Genomic DNA, 20,103 nt, shown 5'->3' on the forward strand with positions numbered 1-20,103 from the left:
TACCTAATTTTACCTAAGAAAACTGGAAAAACTTATTGACTCAAGTATAAGCCTAGGGTGGGAAATGCAGCCGCTACTGCTAAGTTTCCATAATCAAATTATTTAATAAAAGGACACTCACAAGTGCTTACATGACTACCATATTAATAAACACAAGGCGTGGGCTGGAAAATGAGGTGCATCCAATATAAGATAACCATATGTAAGGTTGTACAGGTTAATATCTCATTTAAGTTTACATTCAGACCTAAGAGATACGTTATGATAATACATGTGGCTGGTCGCACCACAACATGAACGGTAATACCTATGCTCAACTGGAACTGCATTGCAGAACTGCATAGGAAACAGTATAGGCAGCAATATATACCTGGAGATTTATTGTATGTTGCTGCCTTAGTCCTACCGGCCCTGATGACAAACAGTTCTACATTCCAGCAATATCAGCATGCTTCCTTGTCCATCCCATAGTCGCGACGCACGCACCCCCCCCCCCCCGTGCGCTGCCTCAGCACACACACCCGGCGCACATACTTGACCTGCACATAGTCGCGACGCACACCTACCCCCTGTGCGCCATCCATGCACGCACACCTGGCACGCATCCTTGTCCTTCACTTATTCGTGACGTGCACCTACCCCCTGTGCGCCGGGCAAGCATGAATACTCGGCGCGCATCCTTGCCCTTCAACAAATCGCGACGCGCACCTACCCCCGTGCACCGCCAAAGCACGAACAGTCGGCTCAGCGCAGGGGGGTGGAGTGCGCACATCCTCCCGAGTGCAGCACAAGCGTCCGTGGGGGGTGGGGGGGGGGTGTGCAAACGAGCGCACGCGAGCAGGGGGGGGGGGTTGCGAGCAAGCGCACGTCCGGGTATGCAGAACGTACCGTATATACTCGAGTATAAGACGAAGGTGCCTTTTTCAGCACATTATTGGCGCTGAAAAACTCGGCTTATACTCGAGTATATACGGTACTTCTGGCACTGGTTTTCAATTCCCACACATTTTTAGAAGTAATTTTGCACACTTTTTAGAAGTAATTTTGATCCATGGACTGAGATCATGGCTTTAACAGGCAATTGCAGGACATACATCTTGCTATTTTTAAAGTAACTCAAAGGTACCTAGGCTTTCTCTTCAGGGTAATTATTGCAGTACTGAAAATTAACTAGTCTCCGCCAATAACCATCACCATATTTCACTTGTTTTTTTTAAGTGTAAGGCATTTTAGCTTTCTTCCACACATATTTCTTCAATCAAAATATTGACATTGCTGACCCACACCAAGAGTAGTGGTAGCACCATGCATGGAGATTATTTTCTTCAGTAGGATCTGCCCTCTGAAAACAAAAGATTGGATGAAGCAAAACAGAGGGTAAACCTGTAAAATATAACAGATCTTTGGCTTTGTTTTTGGTCATTAGATAGATGAACTTTTGCCTATAATTGGAGTGGAGAAAACAGTGACAGACAAAAGTACCAAACAAAGACCTCATCTCAGTTCATTTTACAATCAAAAAACAAGTGCAACTGTAATTTAATCACCCTGAACAACCTCTGTCAGAAAGAATGGGCCATGAAAAGACTTATAAAAGGTGTACAAAGATTGTGGCGATTGGGATCCCTTATCCGGAAACCCATTATCCAGAAAGTTCCGAGTTACGGAAAGGTCATCTGCCATAGACTCCATTATAAGCAAATAAGCAAAACAGTACCTGTACTTGATCCTAACTAAGGTATAATTAATCCTTATTGGAGGCAAAACAAGCCTATTAGGTTTATTTAATATTTAAATGATTTTTAGCAGACTTAAGTTATGGAGATCCAAATTATGGAAAGATTCCTTATCCGGAAACCCCAAGTCCAAGCATTCTGGATAACAGGTCCCATACCTTTACATACTTGTATGAATTTAGAGAAAATAGCAAAGAACATATTCAACATTTTTAAATAAACAATTTTTCAGCAGACATAAAAGAATGTCCCAGTAAAATATAATTTAGCATTTTAGTGCTTTTAAACTAAGATATCACAGAAAACAATATTTAAGTGTAGGATTTGTTATTCTTTAAAAAAGGGTGACTGATGGTCTCAATACTACTGCAAAGAACTAAGTCTATTGATTTTGTTTTTCACAGTGAATTTCATAAAGCATTTCTACTCACCGTGTTTAAATACACCAATAAGAAGCGACTTGTCTGCTTCTGTATCCCACCAATCCACAGGCAATTCAGAATGATCAGGCTCGGGAACCCAGAGGTCAATTTCACTGAAACAATTACAGCCATTTAAAACAAAAATGTCTCAGCAACAAGGAGTAAGAATACCTCCAGTTCAGTTGACTTCAAGCACTTCAACATACACTTATGTTCATTTTCTAAATAAATAAGATTTTGGTATGGCTATTGTAGGGCACTGAACATGCCTTGCTAAATGGAACTCAGGTTCTACAGTGATCCTGATCTGGTACCCTGACTGCAGAGATCCCTAATTTTGAGCCCTAATTTTGACACATAGGCACAGTCAGAAGCCTCTGCTATGACTCCCATGAACCTGCACTAGTCTAAACACAGCCCCTAATACACAACCACAGGAGAATCATCAAGAGGGGATGGAACCATTTTGGATAAGGCTCAGGTTCAGGATACCATCTGCACTGCTGCACAGCAGATCACGGCAGGGAAGGCTAATCCAGGCACACAACCGGTCCTGAGATCTAGCCAGACTCCGCTTAAGTACTGTAGGCAATCCAAGAGTTGAAAACTGAGCTCTCAAAAAAAATTGATGACCTAAAAATAAAACTTCAAAATAGACCTCTTACTCCTTTGGGTCAATGTGGATAAGTCTGACCATAGTGGAGCACTGGCTTGGTGAAGTGGAAGACACTGCCCACCAGAACCATACTGCTGTACAAGAACTTTAAAGCAGGTCATCTATCTTACAAAGAGGGCGAAAGATGCAGAAAATCGCATACAACTGAACAATGTTTGCATCTTGGGCCTCCCAGAAGAAGCAAACGGGACCTACCCCACAGAATTTATTGAAACTTGGCTATATTGACAATCTACGGGTGGTTCACTTTTAATGTATAACATTTGAAATGCAAAAGAGAAAAACATTTTTTTTTTTTTTTTTTTTGGCAAGATTAAAGTAAAAATAAACCCTGAGAGTTTTTTTCCTTTTTTCCTCCACTGGATCACATATTTTAGACAAAATATAGATCAGCGCCACAAGCTATGGAACAAAACCAAACAGAACCTAGCACAATACTGTTAACACTCAGTACAAACACCAGGGTGTTGCAACAAATTCCATGAGTCCAGAACATAGAAAGTCTATATACAGATTTTTCTGTGTGTTTAAAAGTGCTTTTATTATAATAAATAAAATATATAATATAAATGTTGTTATACATTTTATATATTTCTCTGTTTGGGAATGCTAGCCCTTAGAGCAAGTAAAAACTATGACCTGGAAAATATTTTCCAGATAGAAGAATCTAGTATAGATAATCAAAGCCAGCTAGTTGATATAGAACTGGTGGAATTTATCTGAATATGTAGAAAAAATATTGCATTATAAAGCTACCTGCAGATTTAAAGAAAGATTTGAAGGAGAAGGAAAAGTAAAGTAAGCTTTATCAGAAAGGTCTATGTAAATACAGCCATGTAAATAAAGCACTAACAGAAATGCTGAACTCTATCAAAAGAAACACAGGATTCTTGTCTCCTTTTTTGGGAACATGTTGTTCCAGTGTCCTCTCTCAGAAAAATCCTTTATTCCCATGGCAGAGTCTGCACAGTTCTCTCCTCTCCCATAAAAATGCTAAGAACTCCCTCCTCCTTCCCTTAGGAATGTGTGATCTGAGCTAAAACTGCAAACAGGAAGCTTTTTAAAATGGCAGCTGCTGTCTTAAGCAAATGGAGAATGCTTCAAGGGCTCTTTACTCAGGTATGGCAATACTTTCTGCAGAATAAATATATTGTTCTAGGTGGCACTAATGTGGCACATCTATTGCCAAACAACTTTCCTTCTCCTTTAATAGATTCCACACAAGTAATATAAATGTTTCAAGAGTTTAAATGGGACTCAAATATGTTATTGTGCACATTAGATGTTAAAACTGATCAGACATGATCATGGTCATAAAGTAGTAGTAGCACAGAATTTGGAACTTGATGACCAAATCCACCCCCCCCTACTAAAATAATTGATACTAAAGTCAATTTTATATATTTTAACACACAATTATTTCTGGTTTGACGATTCTTTTTATTAACAAGTCTGTGGGACCGCCATGGGAATGAGATACGCACCAGCTATGCCAACCTCCTGAAGGGTATTGGGAGGACAAGCAAATTCTTCCTGAGCTGGGCACGAGTCGTTTCATACATGATATTTTATTCATATGGCAGGGCCCACAGCCAGAACTTCACAAATTTGTAAAGACCCTGAATCAAAATGATTTTAACTTGGAGTTCTCATTAAATTTCTATTTCAGCCAAATAAGTTTTTCAGATTTAGAAATATATGTGAAAAGGGGGAAATTAATTTTAAAATGTTTTTTAAAGAAGTAGATGTTTGCAACTATGTCTTAGCTAGTAGTAACCACCACCCAACATGGATACATAATATAACATTTGGCCAGCAATGCCGTATAAAAAAAAAAAAAAAAAGAATTGCTCTGAACCAGAGGAAATGGATAAACAAATAGAATTTTTAACAAACAGATTTAAGAAAAGGCAATACAAAAAGGAATGTATAAAAAAAATCAGTACAAAAGGTTGCAGAAATAAAGAGGGAGGATCCAATTAAATGAAAAGTAGTAGATAAGGAGACAGGTAAAGATAATAGGTGCACTTTTGTCACTACATGAGGTTATGCACTTTGGTAGAAATAATATAAACGTGAGTAATATACTAAATGGTAGTGTATTGGGGGGATCCTTAATTGAGAAGGATCTGGGGATTTTTGTAAATAAAGTGCTGTCTTGTATAAAATAGTTAAATGACTCAGAGGATGAAAACATAATTTTGCCTCTTTATAGGTCTTTACAGTTTTGGGCTCCAGTCCTTAAGAAGGATATTAATGAGCTGGAGAGAGTGCAACTAAACTGGTAAAAAAAAAAGGCACTTGCAAGAGGACAAGATTACTCTGTACAAGTACATTAGAGGGGATTATAGGCAGGGGGATGTCCATTTTTCCCATAAAAACGATCAGTGTACCAGAGGCCACCCCATTAGATCAGAGGAATGGAACAGTCATTTGAAGCAGCATAGGTGGTTTTTCACGGTGAAGGCAGTGAGGTTATGGAATGCCCTTCCTAGTCATGTTGTAAAGGCAGATTCTGTTAATGCCTTTAAAGGACAATGAAAGGTTAATATAAATTAAAAGTAAGTCTAAAGGCATTCTTTTTAAGTACTTACTGCATATCTAAATTCCCAGATCCCTGCTTGCTTCTCTGAGATATGGTGCTGGTAGCCTACAGCAGTGTGAAGACTCCAGTGACATCACTGAAATCTCTCTGTCCTTCCTGTAGGCTGCCAGCGGCAGCCTTCCTATTCTCTGAGCATGTGTGTAACTTGATCCTGTCTCCTGTTCTGAGCTACACATGCCCACCAGCAAATAAGAAGCAGGTCTGGCAGAGGGCTGGAGGGAATGAAACTCATGTGCAGTATGAAGCAAGGAGGGAAAGGAAGGGAGAATACCTTTTTAGAGATGGCTGCCTGTTCTAGAAAATGTGAAGTAAGTGTGACTGGGTAAATATTTAATTAGGTGAGCCAAAAGTGTGGCGTTTTTACTAAATAATAAATAGGAGGACTACTGGGCAGTATGCTTTTTAAATTTTGACTTGCATTCTCCTTTAAGAGGGGCTTGGATGATTTCTTGAACAAGCATTGTATTCAAGGTTATTGTGACACTAAAATCTACCGTTAGTATTGATGTTGGTATATATGGTTTATGTACGTGAGTGTATAGATAGGTCAGTATTGGTTTGTGTGTGCTGGGTTTACTCAGAAGGGTTGAACTTGATGGACTCTGGTCTTTTGTCAACCCTATGTAACTATGTACATATGCACATGAAGGTCATGAAATCAAAAGAATTATTTTCAGATAAATCAAAAGAATTATCCTTGAATCAGATAAATTATAGTAGTTTTTAGGAAAGCAGCAGCTGGTTCATAGCTACCAAAAACAGCATAGCAACCAAGTTAACAGAACCATAAAAAGAGAAAAATTAATGGAAAGGCTTTTATTCCCTGTGCACTTTGCAAAGCATGCAAGTATGCAGTGAAAAGAAAATCATTTTTAGCAAATGCAGTGCAAAGGGAGTATAAAAAAAGAAAGTTGTTTAAGAGACTTAACACAAAAGACACTACAAAGGCAAAGTAAATGGATATATGGCATGGAGACATTATTCCCCTAGGTTTGAACATTGATATTAACCTGAGAGCTTTTTTTTTTTTTTATAGTACTTTATAATGTTTTTAGGATTAGTATAATGTTATATTTGTATGTGTAATTTTTACATTTAAATTCTGTAAGGGATGTATTTATTCAATCACTGAAAGTTAACCTGTGTCTTAGACAACTAAAAAAATCAATATAAACAGCCTACCTAACCTGGTGCCAATATAATTTGAATGGGGGAGGGATTATAAGAACATTTTGTGGACTTTCAAAAGAATGGGAATAGTAAGCATAGCAACACATGCAATATAAGTAAACTAGTAGGGAAAGTAAATCAGCCTCTGAAGAAACTGTCCTCGGCAAAATGCGTCAGGTGTGACATCATTTCTGGTTGTGGCAAGTGGATGCACAGGTGAAACGCATAAGAGAAGGAGACGCCGGCAGAATTCATCCCTTTGCACGGCAAAGGTTCACTTCCACGATCTGCCTCATAACACTGGAGAAAGTGAATGTTTGATATGCACTCGTATGCAAGTGCAATAGTGAATGTTTGAAGTGCGACATATGCAAGTGGGGGGGGATGACTGGTTTGTGCTTTTCAGCAATACCCCATACAGACATGCTGGACAAGATGGCGGCGCCGTTCACTGAAACAAGTATGTAGTTTCTAGTATGTGTATCTCTGTAAATCTTTCATTAGGCAAGCCAGAAATATAGCGTTTTTACACAGCAATAGTAGTACTATTTAATAGTGTGCTTAATAGATTTTGACTTTCCTTGTCCTTTAAAAATAAGGTTTTTTTCTGCGGTTTTATTGTAACTTTTTATTCTATTCTGGCCCTTTCCTATTCATATAACAGTCTCTCATCCAAAATGACTCCCTGGTTACTAAGGTTGTTATTGTTACTTTTCTATTCAGGCCCTCTTCTATTCATATACCAGTCTCTCATCCAAACCACTCCCTGGTTGCTAAGACAAATTGGACCCTAGCAACTAAATAGCTGCTAAAACTCCAAACAGGAAAGTTCTTGAAAATAAAATAACTAAAAACTACAAATAAAAAATGAAGCCCAACTGCAAATTGTCTCTGAATATCACTCTCTACATCATACTAAAGGTTAACTTAAAGGTGAACAAAGCCTCTAAGGTTTACTGCAACAGTGCAGTGACTCTACCTACCCTGCATCTAGTTAGCTGGGTGTACCTCCTGATCTACTTAGGCTAGGGAAGTGGACTCATATCAGTGGAAAAGGGTCAGGGGGGTCACGGGGAACATATGCTCACAATCACACAGTTACCGTACTTCTCTCTCCGCGGGCCCTAAGTTCAACGCTGTCCTTCAATTATTCCTTCTTTTCTACTTCTCCTATCTTTTTTATATTTCCCCTTGGGTGGTGGTCAGGCTCATAGGGTTGAGAGACAGCCTCCTCCACCCATTACACCTCATATATTTAATATTAAGGATTAAAACTCAAATGAAATATCAAGGGACCAGGATCCAAAATAAAGAGAGCCTTAGCATTCCAATTTGTTCACAGACACATCTTACAGGTCAGAAGATGCTATCTCTTAAATAGGCATGGGTTAGGTGTATGTATCTGGCCACCTATTCTAGCAATCTTGGTGTGAAAAAAATCAAAATTTTCATTAATGTAACAAGGTCAGGTGGGTGTTATGACCTAATACAAGCAATGATAGCTAGTATCCCCCTTATTTTTGCCTCCATGTATCTTCCCACCCATATTTGACTGCACATTACTGTTGCTTATCTGGCACATGGCCCGATAATACTAAAGGGAGATTTTAACACGGCCTTAGACCCATGACTTAGAAGTCGATCTTTATGGGTCCCTGAACATTTTTGTTAATTAGGGGGGAAACTGGGATGAGCTGTGACTTAATGCAGGTTTGGAAATGGAAGCATCTCAAAGTAATATAATTTTTGTGTTATTCAGCATCCAATAACACCTTCTCTAGAATAGACAAGGCCTTATTAATCTCTTTCTCCAGGGTATTTTGGACCACTACCCTTTTGCATACATCAGAAACCTCCGGAATAAAGTGTAACAGCTTCCTGCACTGGCCAGTAAATGACAGAATTAAACAAGAGGTACTGGAAAACCAGTCTAGTCAGAATGGATTAATATATGGTATGGGATAGCTTTAGGTCCACAGCCAAGGGTGCCTACAGCTCAGGAATTCAGTATGCCAAAAAACCTATACAAACCAATGTAATGGATCTTGAGAAAGAGGCAACTGACAAAGAACAGCTATACTTAGTAAACCTACTTAGGGCAAGGGACATTAGATAGGCGATATGACTTTGGCCCGTTTTATTTAATGGATACAGGCTTGCATAGCTAGCCAATCACACAGATAAGAGTTTACTATAAGCTTTCCCCTACTTACCACTTCAAGGTAATATAAAACAGGGGTGCCCATTGTCTTAATGTCTGTTTTGACTTGCCATACAACCACTAGCAACACTGACTCCTAATTCTACCATTGTTTGGCCAAAACTATAGGAAATGTCTGAAAAATGTCCCTATATGCAGATGACATTTTGATATATTTGGAAAACCTAGAACATCCCCCTAAACAGCTAATTGGAAATGGTGTGAATTTGCATACTATATTCCTGCCAGTGTCAGAGGCATCCTTTCTTGGCTCTCTGAAGACGATCGGGGTGCTACCATATATATCGTAAGTGAACAATGAATGAACACATTAATTTGAAATGTAACATTTGCATTCACTGTGCCCTTTATCCTCAGGATCTCCATCTAAAGATTCCAATAGTGATGTTTCAGTTTTCAGAATTAAAAGGCATGTTCACCTTTTACAATGACATGCTGGCTGCCACTTTGGTAGGACTTTGCAAAAGCTGAACATCCTCTTTAAAATGCATTAATATTTAAATAGTTTTTTTTACATTAAATAGTTTGAAACAATTTTTTTTATTTATTTACCTGCTAGCAACTCCATCCAAAACTTTTTGGCAATAAACGCCAATTACTTCTTGCCTGAGATAGTACAACATACGTACTCTGAGCAGAACCCTAAAACAAAGAAACTTTGTGAAGTGATTGTACTGTGATGTATGCAATATGAGGAATTAAGAAAAGATGTAAGATCAATAATTTTGGTAAAAAAATACAGAAATCAAAGCGAGGTGGAAAGGTTATGTTTTATGCACTATAGCTGACGCAAAATAGGAAAATAACACTCTTGTACACCAAGAAAACAATATATTTTGAAACTAAGTTCTGAAGGAAACCTAAAGAGATAATTTACATCATAATACTTGACCTATCAATGAATCAGAAGTTGTGTATTTATCTTTTTCCTTGAGCCAAGTATAGAAAGAATGGACTAATTTTGGCTAATGTAACCTAGCATGTGTGCATGTCCTTAGTTTCTGTGAGAGCATGGCATCTCTTACATCAAAGGTAGGGACCTAAATTACATAAAATGGCAGCATTTGATAATGAAGATAAATGCCTCTAAAGTTGTACCAAAAAGCCTTCAAAGTATATGTACTGAATGTGCTAATCAGTGCTCAATTCTGTCAAAGAAAGAAAGGTTAAAACAACTTACTTATTACAGTGGTGTTTAAGGTGCTTTTTATAGCCATCATCCTGTAGAAGGTGCTCTGGATTATGCTTGCGAAGCCACTCAGCCTTGTGGATATCAAAAGTGCTTGTCTGAGTTTTCACCTTTTTCCCTTTTCGACCACGAGGTACAGGAGCTGACAAGCCTGCACAGAAATATATTTTAAGCAATGTTTACCCGAATGTACCACAAATGCAGCAGACTTTTTTTTTAAATGTATTACTTCCTTTTTCTTTGTAATAAAATAGTTCCTCATACTTAATGTTAACAAAACCACACCATCTATTTTTTATCACTAGATGGTGATACACTATTCTATTGAAGGGTATGTGGAATGACTCTCCCATTTGGATTTGTTTTTCCAGAAAAAACAAATAAAACAAATAATAAGTTAATATCAGCATCATAGTTATAGAACTGCAAAAACTGATGTTTTGCAGTTCTATAACTATGATGCTGATAATACTTATTACATATATACAAATAAAAAAATAGTGTTGGATGAGATTTCAGCAACTAAATGTGCCAAAGTTTATTGAATTAAATTGTATTGCCTTATAAAAGGAGAAGGGAAGGCACAATCACTGGGGAGTGCCAAAATGTTAGAAAAATAAAAATGTTAAAAATTCAAATCAATTACCTTGTACCCCGGGGTGGATCCCCTTTCAGGAGGGGGTTGCTGGGATGCTGTCATGACTTTTACGGTATACTTTTATTTCTAAATATTTACATAGCAAATAATTCACTCTACCATTTACAATTTTACTCTTGAACCCTCAAATAATTTTTTTTTAGTTGTAATATTGGGTGTAACTAGAGGAGTCCCAAGCCAGACTCTGATATCTTACTATTGAGTGCTATTCTGATATCTACTGGGAGCTGTTTTCTTGCTACCTTCTCATTGTTCGGCTGCTGGGAGGCGGGTGATATCACTCCAACTTGCAGCTCAGTAGTAAAATGTATCAGAGCACAGGTCACATGGTTGTGGCACCTTGGCAAATGAAGAATATGGCTAGCCCCATGTGAAATTTTAAAATTAAATATAAAAAAAATCTTTTCAAAAATGGATTTCAATACAGGATTTTGCTGGAGAAGCTCTATTAGCTGATGCATTTTGGAAAAAAAAAAAAAAAAGCCAACATGTTTTCCCATGACAGTATTCCTTTAAAAAAAAATGTTAAAGGATCACTATATGTATAGTACTGGGCTGATTTCTCAATTGGCTACAGGCTCTTTGCTAGGGATGGGCTGCACCTCAATGATGATGGGGCAGCTGCTTTGGGGGAAAAGATGGCTAGAGGGTTGGAGGAGATTTTAAACTAGGAGTGGGGGGGGAGGGTGCAGCGGGAAATTCTGTGGTAGGCAGGATAGATGAGGTAGTGGGCATAGTAAGGGAAAATGGGGGAGGAGACTTGCTTCGGGATACTGATAATGGCAGGGAGGCCCATAAGTTGTTTACATGTCATTTTCACGCCAGTACCAGTATTAAATATATGTTTACCAATGCAAGGAGTCTGACTGGTAAAATGGGAGAGCTGGAGGTACTGGCATTGGAGCGGAAATATGATGTGATTGGTGTTGCTGAAACTTGGTTGAATGAGTCTCATGACTGGGCAGTTAATATTGGGGGTTATACATTGTTTCGGAGGGACAGGGGCAACAGAAAAGGAGGAGGAGTGTGTCTGTTCGTTAAGCAGGAATTAAAAGCAAATATTAAGGAGGAAGTGATGGGGGTAACAGAGGGAGCTGAATCCTTATGGGTTGAGCTTCTCACAGATAGTAAAGAATCAACCAAACTAATTAAAGGGGTATGCTATAGACCCCCTAATGTAAGCGAAGAGGAGGAGGCCCAGCTCCTGTTGCAAATAGAAAAGGCTGCTAGTGATAATAATGGGGGATTTTAATTACCCTGATATTGACTGGAGCCATAGTACTGCCAGGACAGTAAATGGGAACAAGTTTATAAATTTGCTGCATGACAACTTTATGTCACAGGTTGTTGAGGAGCCAACCAGGAACCATGCTATACTGGATCTAGTGTTCTCTAATGACCCAGAATGTATAGCAAATGTGCAAGTGGTTGAACCCCTGGGTAATAGTGATCATAATGTTATTTCATTTGATGTTTGGTGCAGGAAACAAATTTACACAGGGGCAACAAAGACAGTGAATTTTAGGAAGGCAAATTTTAGCTCCTTAAGGGCAGCGCTTCAGGGCATAGATTGGGGCATTATGTTTCCTGAAAAAAACACAGAGCAGAAATGGTTGTCATTTAAAATAATATTAAATCATTACTGTTCTCAATTTATTCCATTAATAATAAAAAGTAGAAGTGTTAAGAATCATCCTATGTGGCTTAACTCTGAGATAAAGAAGTTACATAGGGGAAAAAAAGGAAAGCTTTTAAGAAATATAAGTCACAGGGGACAGCAGCTGCGTTTAATGAATATAAACACTATAACTAGTGTTGTAAAACAGAGGCAAAGATAGAAAATGAGGAGCGCATCGCGGCAGAGGCCCCATCTAGAATATGCTGTTCAGTTTTGGTTTTCAGTGCCCAAACGGGACATTATTGAATTAGAGAGGGTCCAAAGAAGGGCAACTAAGCTGGTAAAAGGTATGGAATGTCTCAGTTATGAAGAAATACTGGCCAAGTTGGGTCTGTTTACACTGGAGAAGAGGCGCTTAAGAGGTGACATGATAACTATGGGGATCATATTTACCAGAAGTTCCTTCCAACTGACACGAGGGCACCCACTCCGTTTAGAAGAAGGAAGGTTCCGTTTAAATATTCAGAAAGGATTTTTTACTGTGAGAGCTGTGAAGTTGTGGAATTCCCTCCCCGAATCAGTCGTAAAGGCCGATACATTATATCGCTTTAAGAAGGGGTTGAATGGCTTTTTAGCAAGTTAGGGAATACAGGGTTAGGTGAGATAGCTCTTAGTACAAGTTGATCCAGGGACTGGTCCGATTGTCATCTTGGAGTCAGGAAGGAATTTTGTCCCCTCTGCGGCAAATTAGAGAGGCTTCAGATGGAGTTTTTTGCCTTCCCCTGGATCAACTAGCAGTTAGGCAGGTTATATTTAGGCATTATGGTTGAACGTGATGGACGTACGTCTTTTTTCAACCTAACTTACTATGTTACTAGGAGACAGCTTTCTGATACAAGGTTTAAAACCGAGCTCCAAATTTGCCTTGGTAATCACATTTTTTATGATGCCCTACCACAGATGTAATGAACCAAGTTACAGGGGCAAGAAAAGAACACCAAAATATGAGCAAACCTCTTCATCCATATAGGATTGTAAGGATGGTGTTTTTCTTTTTAAAAAGCTTTGTTTTTCTCCCTGTAAACAAAGCTTTAATTGTGTCTGACCACAGGGCAATAGAGTGAAGAGCCGAACTTTAACAGATAAGTCGGCTTTTTACTCTACTGCACTTGCGCCTGTCCCGGACAAACAGCAGCAGCGCAAGTAGGAAGGAGGAAGCGTTCTCTACAGGTACCCCAGAGGCTGGTGCTGTTTTCTCCTAACAGGGGCACCAGCCCAGGGTACAAGGTAAGCGATTAAAGTCACGCGGGGGTGCTTAACATTTTGGCACCCCCAAGTGACTTTGCCTTTCCTTCTCCTTTAAGTTACTCTGTCAGCAGCAAGGTATTCCTTCTTTTTCTAACATGGGCACCATGCTTTTTAACCTCCTTATACTCTCTTTTTCATGTTTGGTGCAGTGCACAAAGACAATACTGCAAAATGATGAATTACATTTCTTAAAAAGACAAAAGTGAATGCCATAGCATTCTGTCAACAATTTTCTCGTAGAACTGGTGCATTATTTGAAAAAAGTGCAAAGGAACTTATATTTTTGTCCATGACTTTTTTTTCCTAATTGCAGACAATCATGTCGACCAGTATTTTCTATATTTAGAAAAGTGTTAAAGGAGAACTAAAGTCAGCCCACCCCCTCACAATCCGCACAACTGTGACCCCTAATTCAGGCCTAGCTGTCTTGAATGTTCTGCTAAAGCAGAAAAGTGCAACAGTATGTGGTTTGTGAGGTGCGAATCTTCTCCAGGGTTACTTAATTTTCCTTTCCAACATCCTTTCACATCCTTTAAAATAGTAAGACATCAGCATTCATTTCTGTCTTACTAAACATTATATTCATGTATAAAGTATCAATGCTTCATAGTCTAGTAAAAAAAAAGAAACATTTTAAAAAATTTGAAGAATGCAATTTTTTTTTTTTTTTAATTGGAATCTTTTGTCAACACTTCTTGCGGTTAAGGATCAGCCTTACTTGCAGTTCTTACAAAGATGGTTAAATCCTGCCACAAAACAAGCAACTAGAAAGATGCATCTCTGACCATAGTCTTATTAATATAAGGGTCTAATTTTAACAACGTACCAAGGTGGTTCTGTAGCTCTCGAGTACGCCCATCCTCTGTTGGAGTAATGAGGTCCCAGATAAAACTTTTTATTTTTTCATCTCCTCTATAGTGGACCAAGCAGTAAGCCAACAAGGCCCGACAAATAATTTCCACATCCTGCTCATTAAGCTGCCTCTTGAAACGTCCATGGGACAGGATATCTCTCCACCGGCCCCACCTAAAAATATCACAAATATACCATAAATGCACATTATGTAATAAAAGGCACAAAACTTGCACACGTGCAGTAACACATAGTAACCAATAAGTTACTGGGTTTTAAAAGGGTGACCAGGTAATCATACCTGCTGATTGGTTGCTACAGATAAGAACTGCAGCAAAATGTGGAACCCATAATCCCCCTTAAAGTCTTAGCTCTGATATTCATAGAATGTTAAAGACAGCAAAAACTCCTTCACAGATTACGGTTATAAAATTTAAATTGTTGGGATCAAAGAAAAACCTGATAAAGAGAAAAATATTTTACCCATAAACCAGTAAGTTCTTCTCCACTCTGAAGCATTCAGTTCTGCCGTAACCATTAGCCCGATCATAAGGTCGCCTTAATTTGGGCTTGTCTTCTCCTTCACTTTCTGCTTCTGATAACTCAGCCAGCTCATCTTTGGTTGCACTGAAGGGACGGGTCTGTTTCCTAATTCTTGGAGTGTCAATTACTAAGCTGTTCTGTCAAGGTTAAAAATGACTGGCATCATTGCAATGTACACATTTACGAGACTTAAATTATTCATCAGGGTCAAACATGTTACAATATTAACATATGAGTTAAATAAGCCACACTGCATTTATGATTGCAGAATAAAGCTGGCCATACATGCACGGATGATATTGTACAAAACCTTGTTTCGTATGATATTTGGTAATAGTATGGCAGATCGACGAGACGGCCGATATCGCAAAGGCTGTGGATATCAGTCATCTCATTGATCGGCCGAGCTAAAAGATTTTGATTGGCTGCCATTGAAGGCTCCTGAACAAAATCTGCGTTCAGGGCTGAATCGGCAGGTGGAGGTAGAATTCCTATTGTTTCTACCTCCATATCTAACGATTCAGCCCTTAACGTCAGTGGGGGAAAAGAATGATCTTTCCTGTGGCTGATGGTCGCAGGAAAGATCAAAATTGCTACGTGTATGGCCACCTTAAGAGATGAATCCTGAGACACGATAGTATCCTAGAACTGAGACATCTCTCGCCTTTCTACTGAAGGTGAGAGGTTATAAACACTTAAGGTAAAGCCCCATGGGGATCGCAGGTTGTTTTGCCCAGGGTGGCCAAATTTACCATTTCCCCACTTATTCCAGGAGGAAATGCAACCTCCTCATCTATCTATGGGAAAGGCAGCTACATAGTGATTTCAAACAGGCATAATGTATGTTAATTATTTGTATGGCAAAGACAGGGATAAAACATTATGCTGGTCACAGGTCTTTAATCTTTTTCAGATGGGAGTTTAAAAAACAGCCAAGATAATCTCTTTCTAGTTTGCTTTATACTACTATTCTATTAAATATGCTCAATATAATCAAGCACCACTTTAGCTAAAATCAAAATGTTTCATTTATTAGCTGTATTCTCCACTAATGCAGTGGGAGAACTCAAGCCAGTGCAATATGGATTAAAATTTTTATCCACAAATTTTAAAAAGAAAAAGGTTGAGTTGCCACAATAGATTGCATTTAATACAGGCTGTTGACGGATGTATGTCGTTCAAAGTTAAGTGTAAGGAAAAACAAAAAACTTATTACAATATTTATTTTATTTATTTATATTTATTGTAACACTAATAATGATGATGATCAAGCAGAAAAGAAAGAAGAACAGTTTCCATTGAGGCCAACTGCCCTACTGCATTTAATCATAACATAAAAGGTGCACAAGTATTTGGAGGTCGACATATCTGATTTTTAGGTGTGACAATTTCAACCAGAAACACAAAGAGGAATACTTACTCTACCACTGACTGAATCTATGTCAATTTCTGCCTTTTTTGCCCACTTCTGCCAGAAGTTAGGATCATCCAGTGAGATATCAGTTCGGTTTCCAGAAGCCACAAAGCTTGCCTGGATTATAATAATCACATATTGTTAAGATTGTTTAGCAAACAGTCTTAAAAGGACATTTACAGGGAAAAAAAATGTCATTATGTACATTTGCAAGGCAGTAAAAAGACTCAAAATGTGTTACTGCTGTGTGAGGAGAATACACTAGCTCTTGTAATCAATATAAGTATAAGCTTATGCAAAATATTCTAAGAATGAGTACATTCACTCACTCACCTTGCATTTGTTTAGCAATGTATGTGTTTCTCTTTTTTCTTTTTGCAAGGGGATGTTCCTTGCATAAAGGTTAATTTACATTTTAACATATGAAATATCTATTTCCACACTAGAGCTTTCAAGCTTTCTCTGCACCCATGATTGCATAAAAGTGTTAAAACACAAATATAATGAACTTTAACCAACTTATGTACTGACTGCATTTGTACATCTAAAATAGCAGAAACATTTGGTTTAAAAAGTCGTAACGGTATAACTTGAGGAGTTAAGGGAATAGTTATGAAAACACCCTTTTACCTTGGCAAATGTTGATCCTCTTCCTTCTGATTCAATAGTTATAGTTTTAGTTCTTCTCTGCAAGATCTGGTCAATGTCTTCTTCACAAAACTTAGAACCTTCATCTTCCTCATCCATGATTGCTCCATATGCCCCCCGCCTCAGTAGATCTTCTATCTCCTTCTTGGAAAGCTGCTGAATCTGTTGAAGGCAGAAAAACACAAGGTTAAGAATGGAAAACCCTTAACTTTGCTACGTTTAAAGGAGAAGCAGCATATTGTCAGTAGATTAGCCACAAAAGTGCAAGTTAGAAAACTATGTTTATTCTGCAAAATGCTTTACCATACCTGAGTAAACAGCCCTAGAATATCTCTCTGTTTAATATAGTAGTCTGATACTATAACTTATGTGTACAGAATAGAGAACTCAGAGTAGCAATATTGTGAGTGCATATGGCTGTATTTACATAGAACTTTCTGAGCTTAGTTTTAACCTTTTCTTCTCCTTTAATCATGTTAATTTACTGTAAAAGGAAAGGAAATGCCAGTTATCAAGAAAATACTCAAAACTTATTTATAAGGAATGATTACACAAAGCTGTTTTATATTCAATGTTTAAAAACATCATGTCCACACAACAATATAATAGATAATATTGGAGTATGATCTTGTCCAATGGTCAGAACCAAATAGAAAATGGTCAACATAATAGACAGTATATGGATGGCTTACAATACTGAAGATTACTAGCTACTTCATAGCATGGAAGGCCTGTATCTTTGACTGAAAATTATCAATTTATTGTTATCTGTTGTTATCAGTGTTTTAAGTGGATTACAGAAGCTGCATAGGTGGTTCTCACAGTGAGGTTGTGGAATGTCCTGTTGGGTGATGTTATGATGGCAGATTTTATTAATGCTTTTAAAGGATATATAAGCCTTTTATTTTAAAACCCCTAAAATTACTCTGCACAGTGCCCCAGAATAACATTCCTTTCTCCCTGCATGCAGATTTATTTTGTTTCTTTATTCAGTTCAAAAACAGCTTTTACTGACATACTTGTATAGGATGATGCTCCGCCCCTTTTGCTTTCTGAGCACTTCATCTCTATCAAGACCTTAAAGAGATGCCTATTGGGCATGCTCACTGCTCCAATAAATATCAATTAGGCATGCGCAGCAGGTACTTCCTTGAGCTCATCGTCAGAGAGAAAAGAAGTGTTCAGAAAGCAAACAGGGGCAGAGCTTAATGCTAATTAAGTAAAAGAGCTGCAGTTCAACTGCTTGTAAGAGAAACAAAAACATCTGAATGTAGAGATAATGGTTATTTATGTTATTCTGGGGGCTGTATAGAATTTTAGATATTAAGGAATGGTTTATTTATTATTATTATGGAAGGTTATTGTGATACTAAAACCTACAATTAGCATATATATTGGTATATACATTTTTTATATATGTGAGTGTATAGATAGATGGGTAGATATGTCCAATGGGGGTTCATTTGGAGGGGTTGAACTTAATGGACTATACACTGAATTGATGGAAACAGGCAATTTGTATATACTTGAAGCACCTTTAGAGACCAAGGGGTTTTCCATAGCACCAACCACCAAATGAAACCTAGACAATTTAGACTTCTCAAAAATATAAGGAAGGGCTGTCATTAGAATCCTGAACACAAACGTGCTGTACCATAATTATTGGCCACATATAACTACACAAAAGTTAAACTAGCATTTAGGTAGATGGAGGAAACAGACCCTATAACTGCTGAGGATGGCCCAGTGGGACTTCGACTGATCGGCAGTAATGTAAGCACATATAAAAAAAAAATTCTTACAATGGCATTTACACTTGTCTGCCTCTGTTATGTGTTGTCATTGCTAAATACATAAGTTAGGTTAGTTTCAAAGTGGATTAAGTAAGTTTCTAAGTATGTTTGGTAAATCCTTAGGGAATTTACACATTTTTACACAAGTTACATAAAAGAAAGCATGTGCTACCCAACCAGGCCCCACCTTGAGTCAAAATCTGACAAGATATATATGACCCATAATTCTTAACTACATACAGATATCTACTATGTATTATCTGAAATTCTTAAAAGCTAGAGTATTTTGGATATGGGATTTTTCAGTAATATGAAGTTCCAAAACTTAAAGCTGCTAAAAATCTAACACTAAGATGGATTGTTTTCCCATGCAAGTTTAACTGGCTAACATAATATTAAAGCATAATATCACAGCACTGTTTAAATACCTGCCACTCCTGTCTCTCAGAAGCAAACACTGAAGCTGCAGCGATACCTTGCAGTTTCTCTCACTGCAGAGCTGTGTAACTCCCTCTCCCCCCTCCCTTCAGAATCTCCTTGTCTGCCTGGCGTGGTGCACATGCCCAGTTCCAAGCCGTTTTAAATGAGCATGCTCACTTGAGATGAATCTCTTCTCTACACAGCAGACGATTGAACTCTTTAACCACACCCACAGTCAATCCTCCAATGAGCCGATCGCATAGGCAGTTGCTATACTAACTCTGCCTTTGTAAACAAGAGCTCTCTGCTCCCTCTCTTGGAACACGTTTTTCTGACTGCAGGCAGGAAAGTTTAACCTTTTCAACGCTGAATCTGATCTGCAAGTGATGTGCAAGTGAGTCTTGCAAGCTTAAACAGTGTTTGCTGAAATACTTAAGCAAAGTACACTTCATTCCTGTTTAATTTTATTATTGTTTAATGCCCTAACAGTTTCATTTTAAGGAAAAAGCTGTCTGTACAGCTTTGTTTAAAAAAGCAGAAGCTTGAAAAAAAAATTCTTGAAGAGGTCAGGCACGCGCTCTCAATTCACACCTCAGATTCAAGCTGTAAGCCCCTGCATTGTTCAAACCCATAAGCCTCATATCTCTTTGCACGCTCTGCCTGTGTGCGCCATACTCTGCCTGTGTGCCATACTCTGCCTGCTCTACCCTGCCTGTGTGTGTCATACTCTGCCTGCCCTACACTGCCAGTGTGTGCCACACCCTAACTGCCCAACCATGCTAGTATGTAGCATACCCTGCCTGCCCTACCCTGCTAGTACCGTATATAAT

At 38.3% G+C, this 20,103-nt stretch overlaps 1 protein-coding gene across 8 annotated transcripts in view; it reads right to left on the reverse strand.

The window, feature by feature from the left end:
• The window catches only part of chd9 (chromodomain helicase DNA binding protein 9), a 144,555-nt gene that overhangs the window by 25,556 nt on the left and 98,896 nt on the right, over nucleotides 1-20,103 (reverse strand). For all 8 annotated transcript variants that reach the window (XM_031900162.1, XM_031900163.1, XM_031900161.1 and 5 more), the window contains 7 exons: nucleotides 17,043-17,222; nucleotides 16,419-16,529; nucleotides 14,939-15,135; nucleotides 14,430-14,629; nucleotides 10,011-10,170; nucleotides 9,383-9,472; nucleotides 2,168-2,271 (listed from right to left, as the gene is read on the reverse strand). In XM_031900162.1, coding sequence (XP_031756022.1) covers nucleotides 2,168-2,271; nucleotides 9,383-9,472; nucleotides 10,011-10,170; nucleotides 14,430-14,629; nucleotides 14,939-15,135; nucleotides 16,419-16,529; nucleotides 17,043-17,222 — 1,042 coding nt within the window. The remainder of the gene's footprint in view (nucleotides 1-2,167; nucleotides 2,272-9,382; nucleotides 9,473-10,010; nucleotides 10,171-14,429; nucleotides 14,630-14,938; nucleotides 15,136-16,418; nucleotides 16,530-17,042; nucleotides 17,223-20,103) is intronic.

This window comes from Xenopus tropicalis, chromosome 4, assembly GCF_000004195.4.
Source record: "Xenopus tropicalis strain Nigerian chromosome 4, UCB_Xtro_10.0, whole genome shotgun sequence".
Taxonomy (NCBI): domain Eukaryota; kingdom Metazoa; phylum Chordata; class Amphibia; order Anura; family Pipidae; genus Xenopus; species Xenopus tropicalis.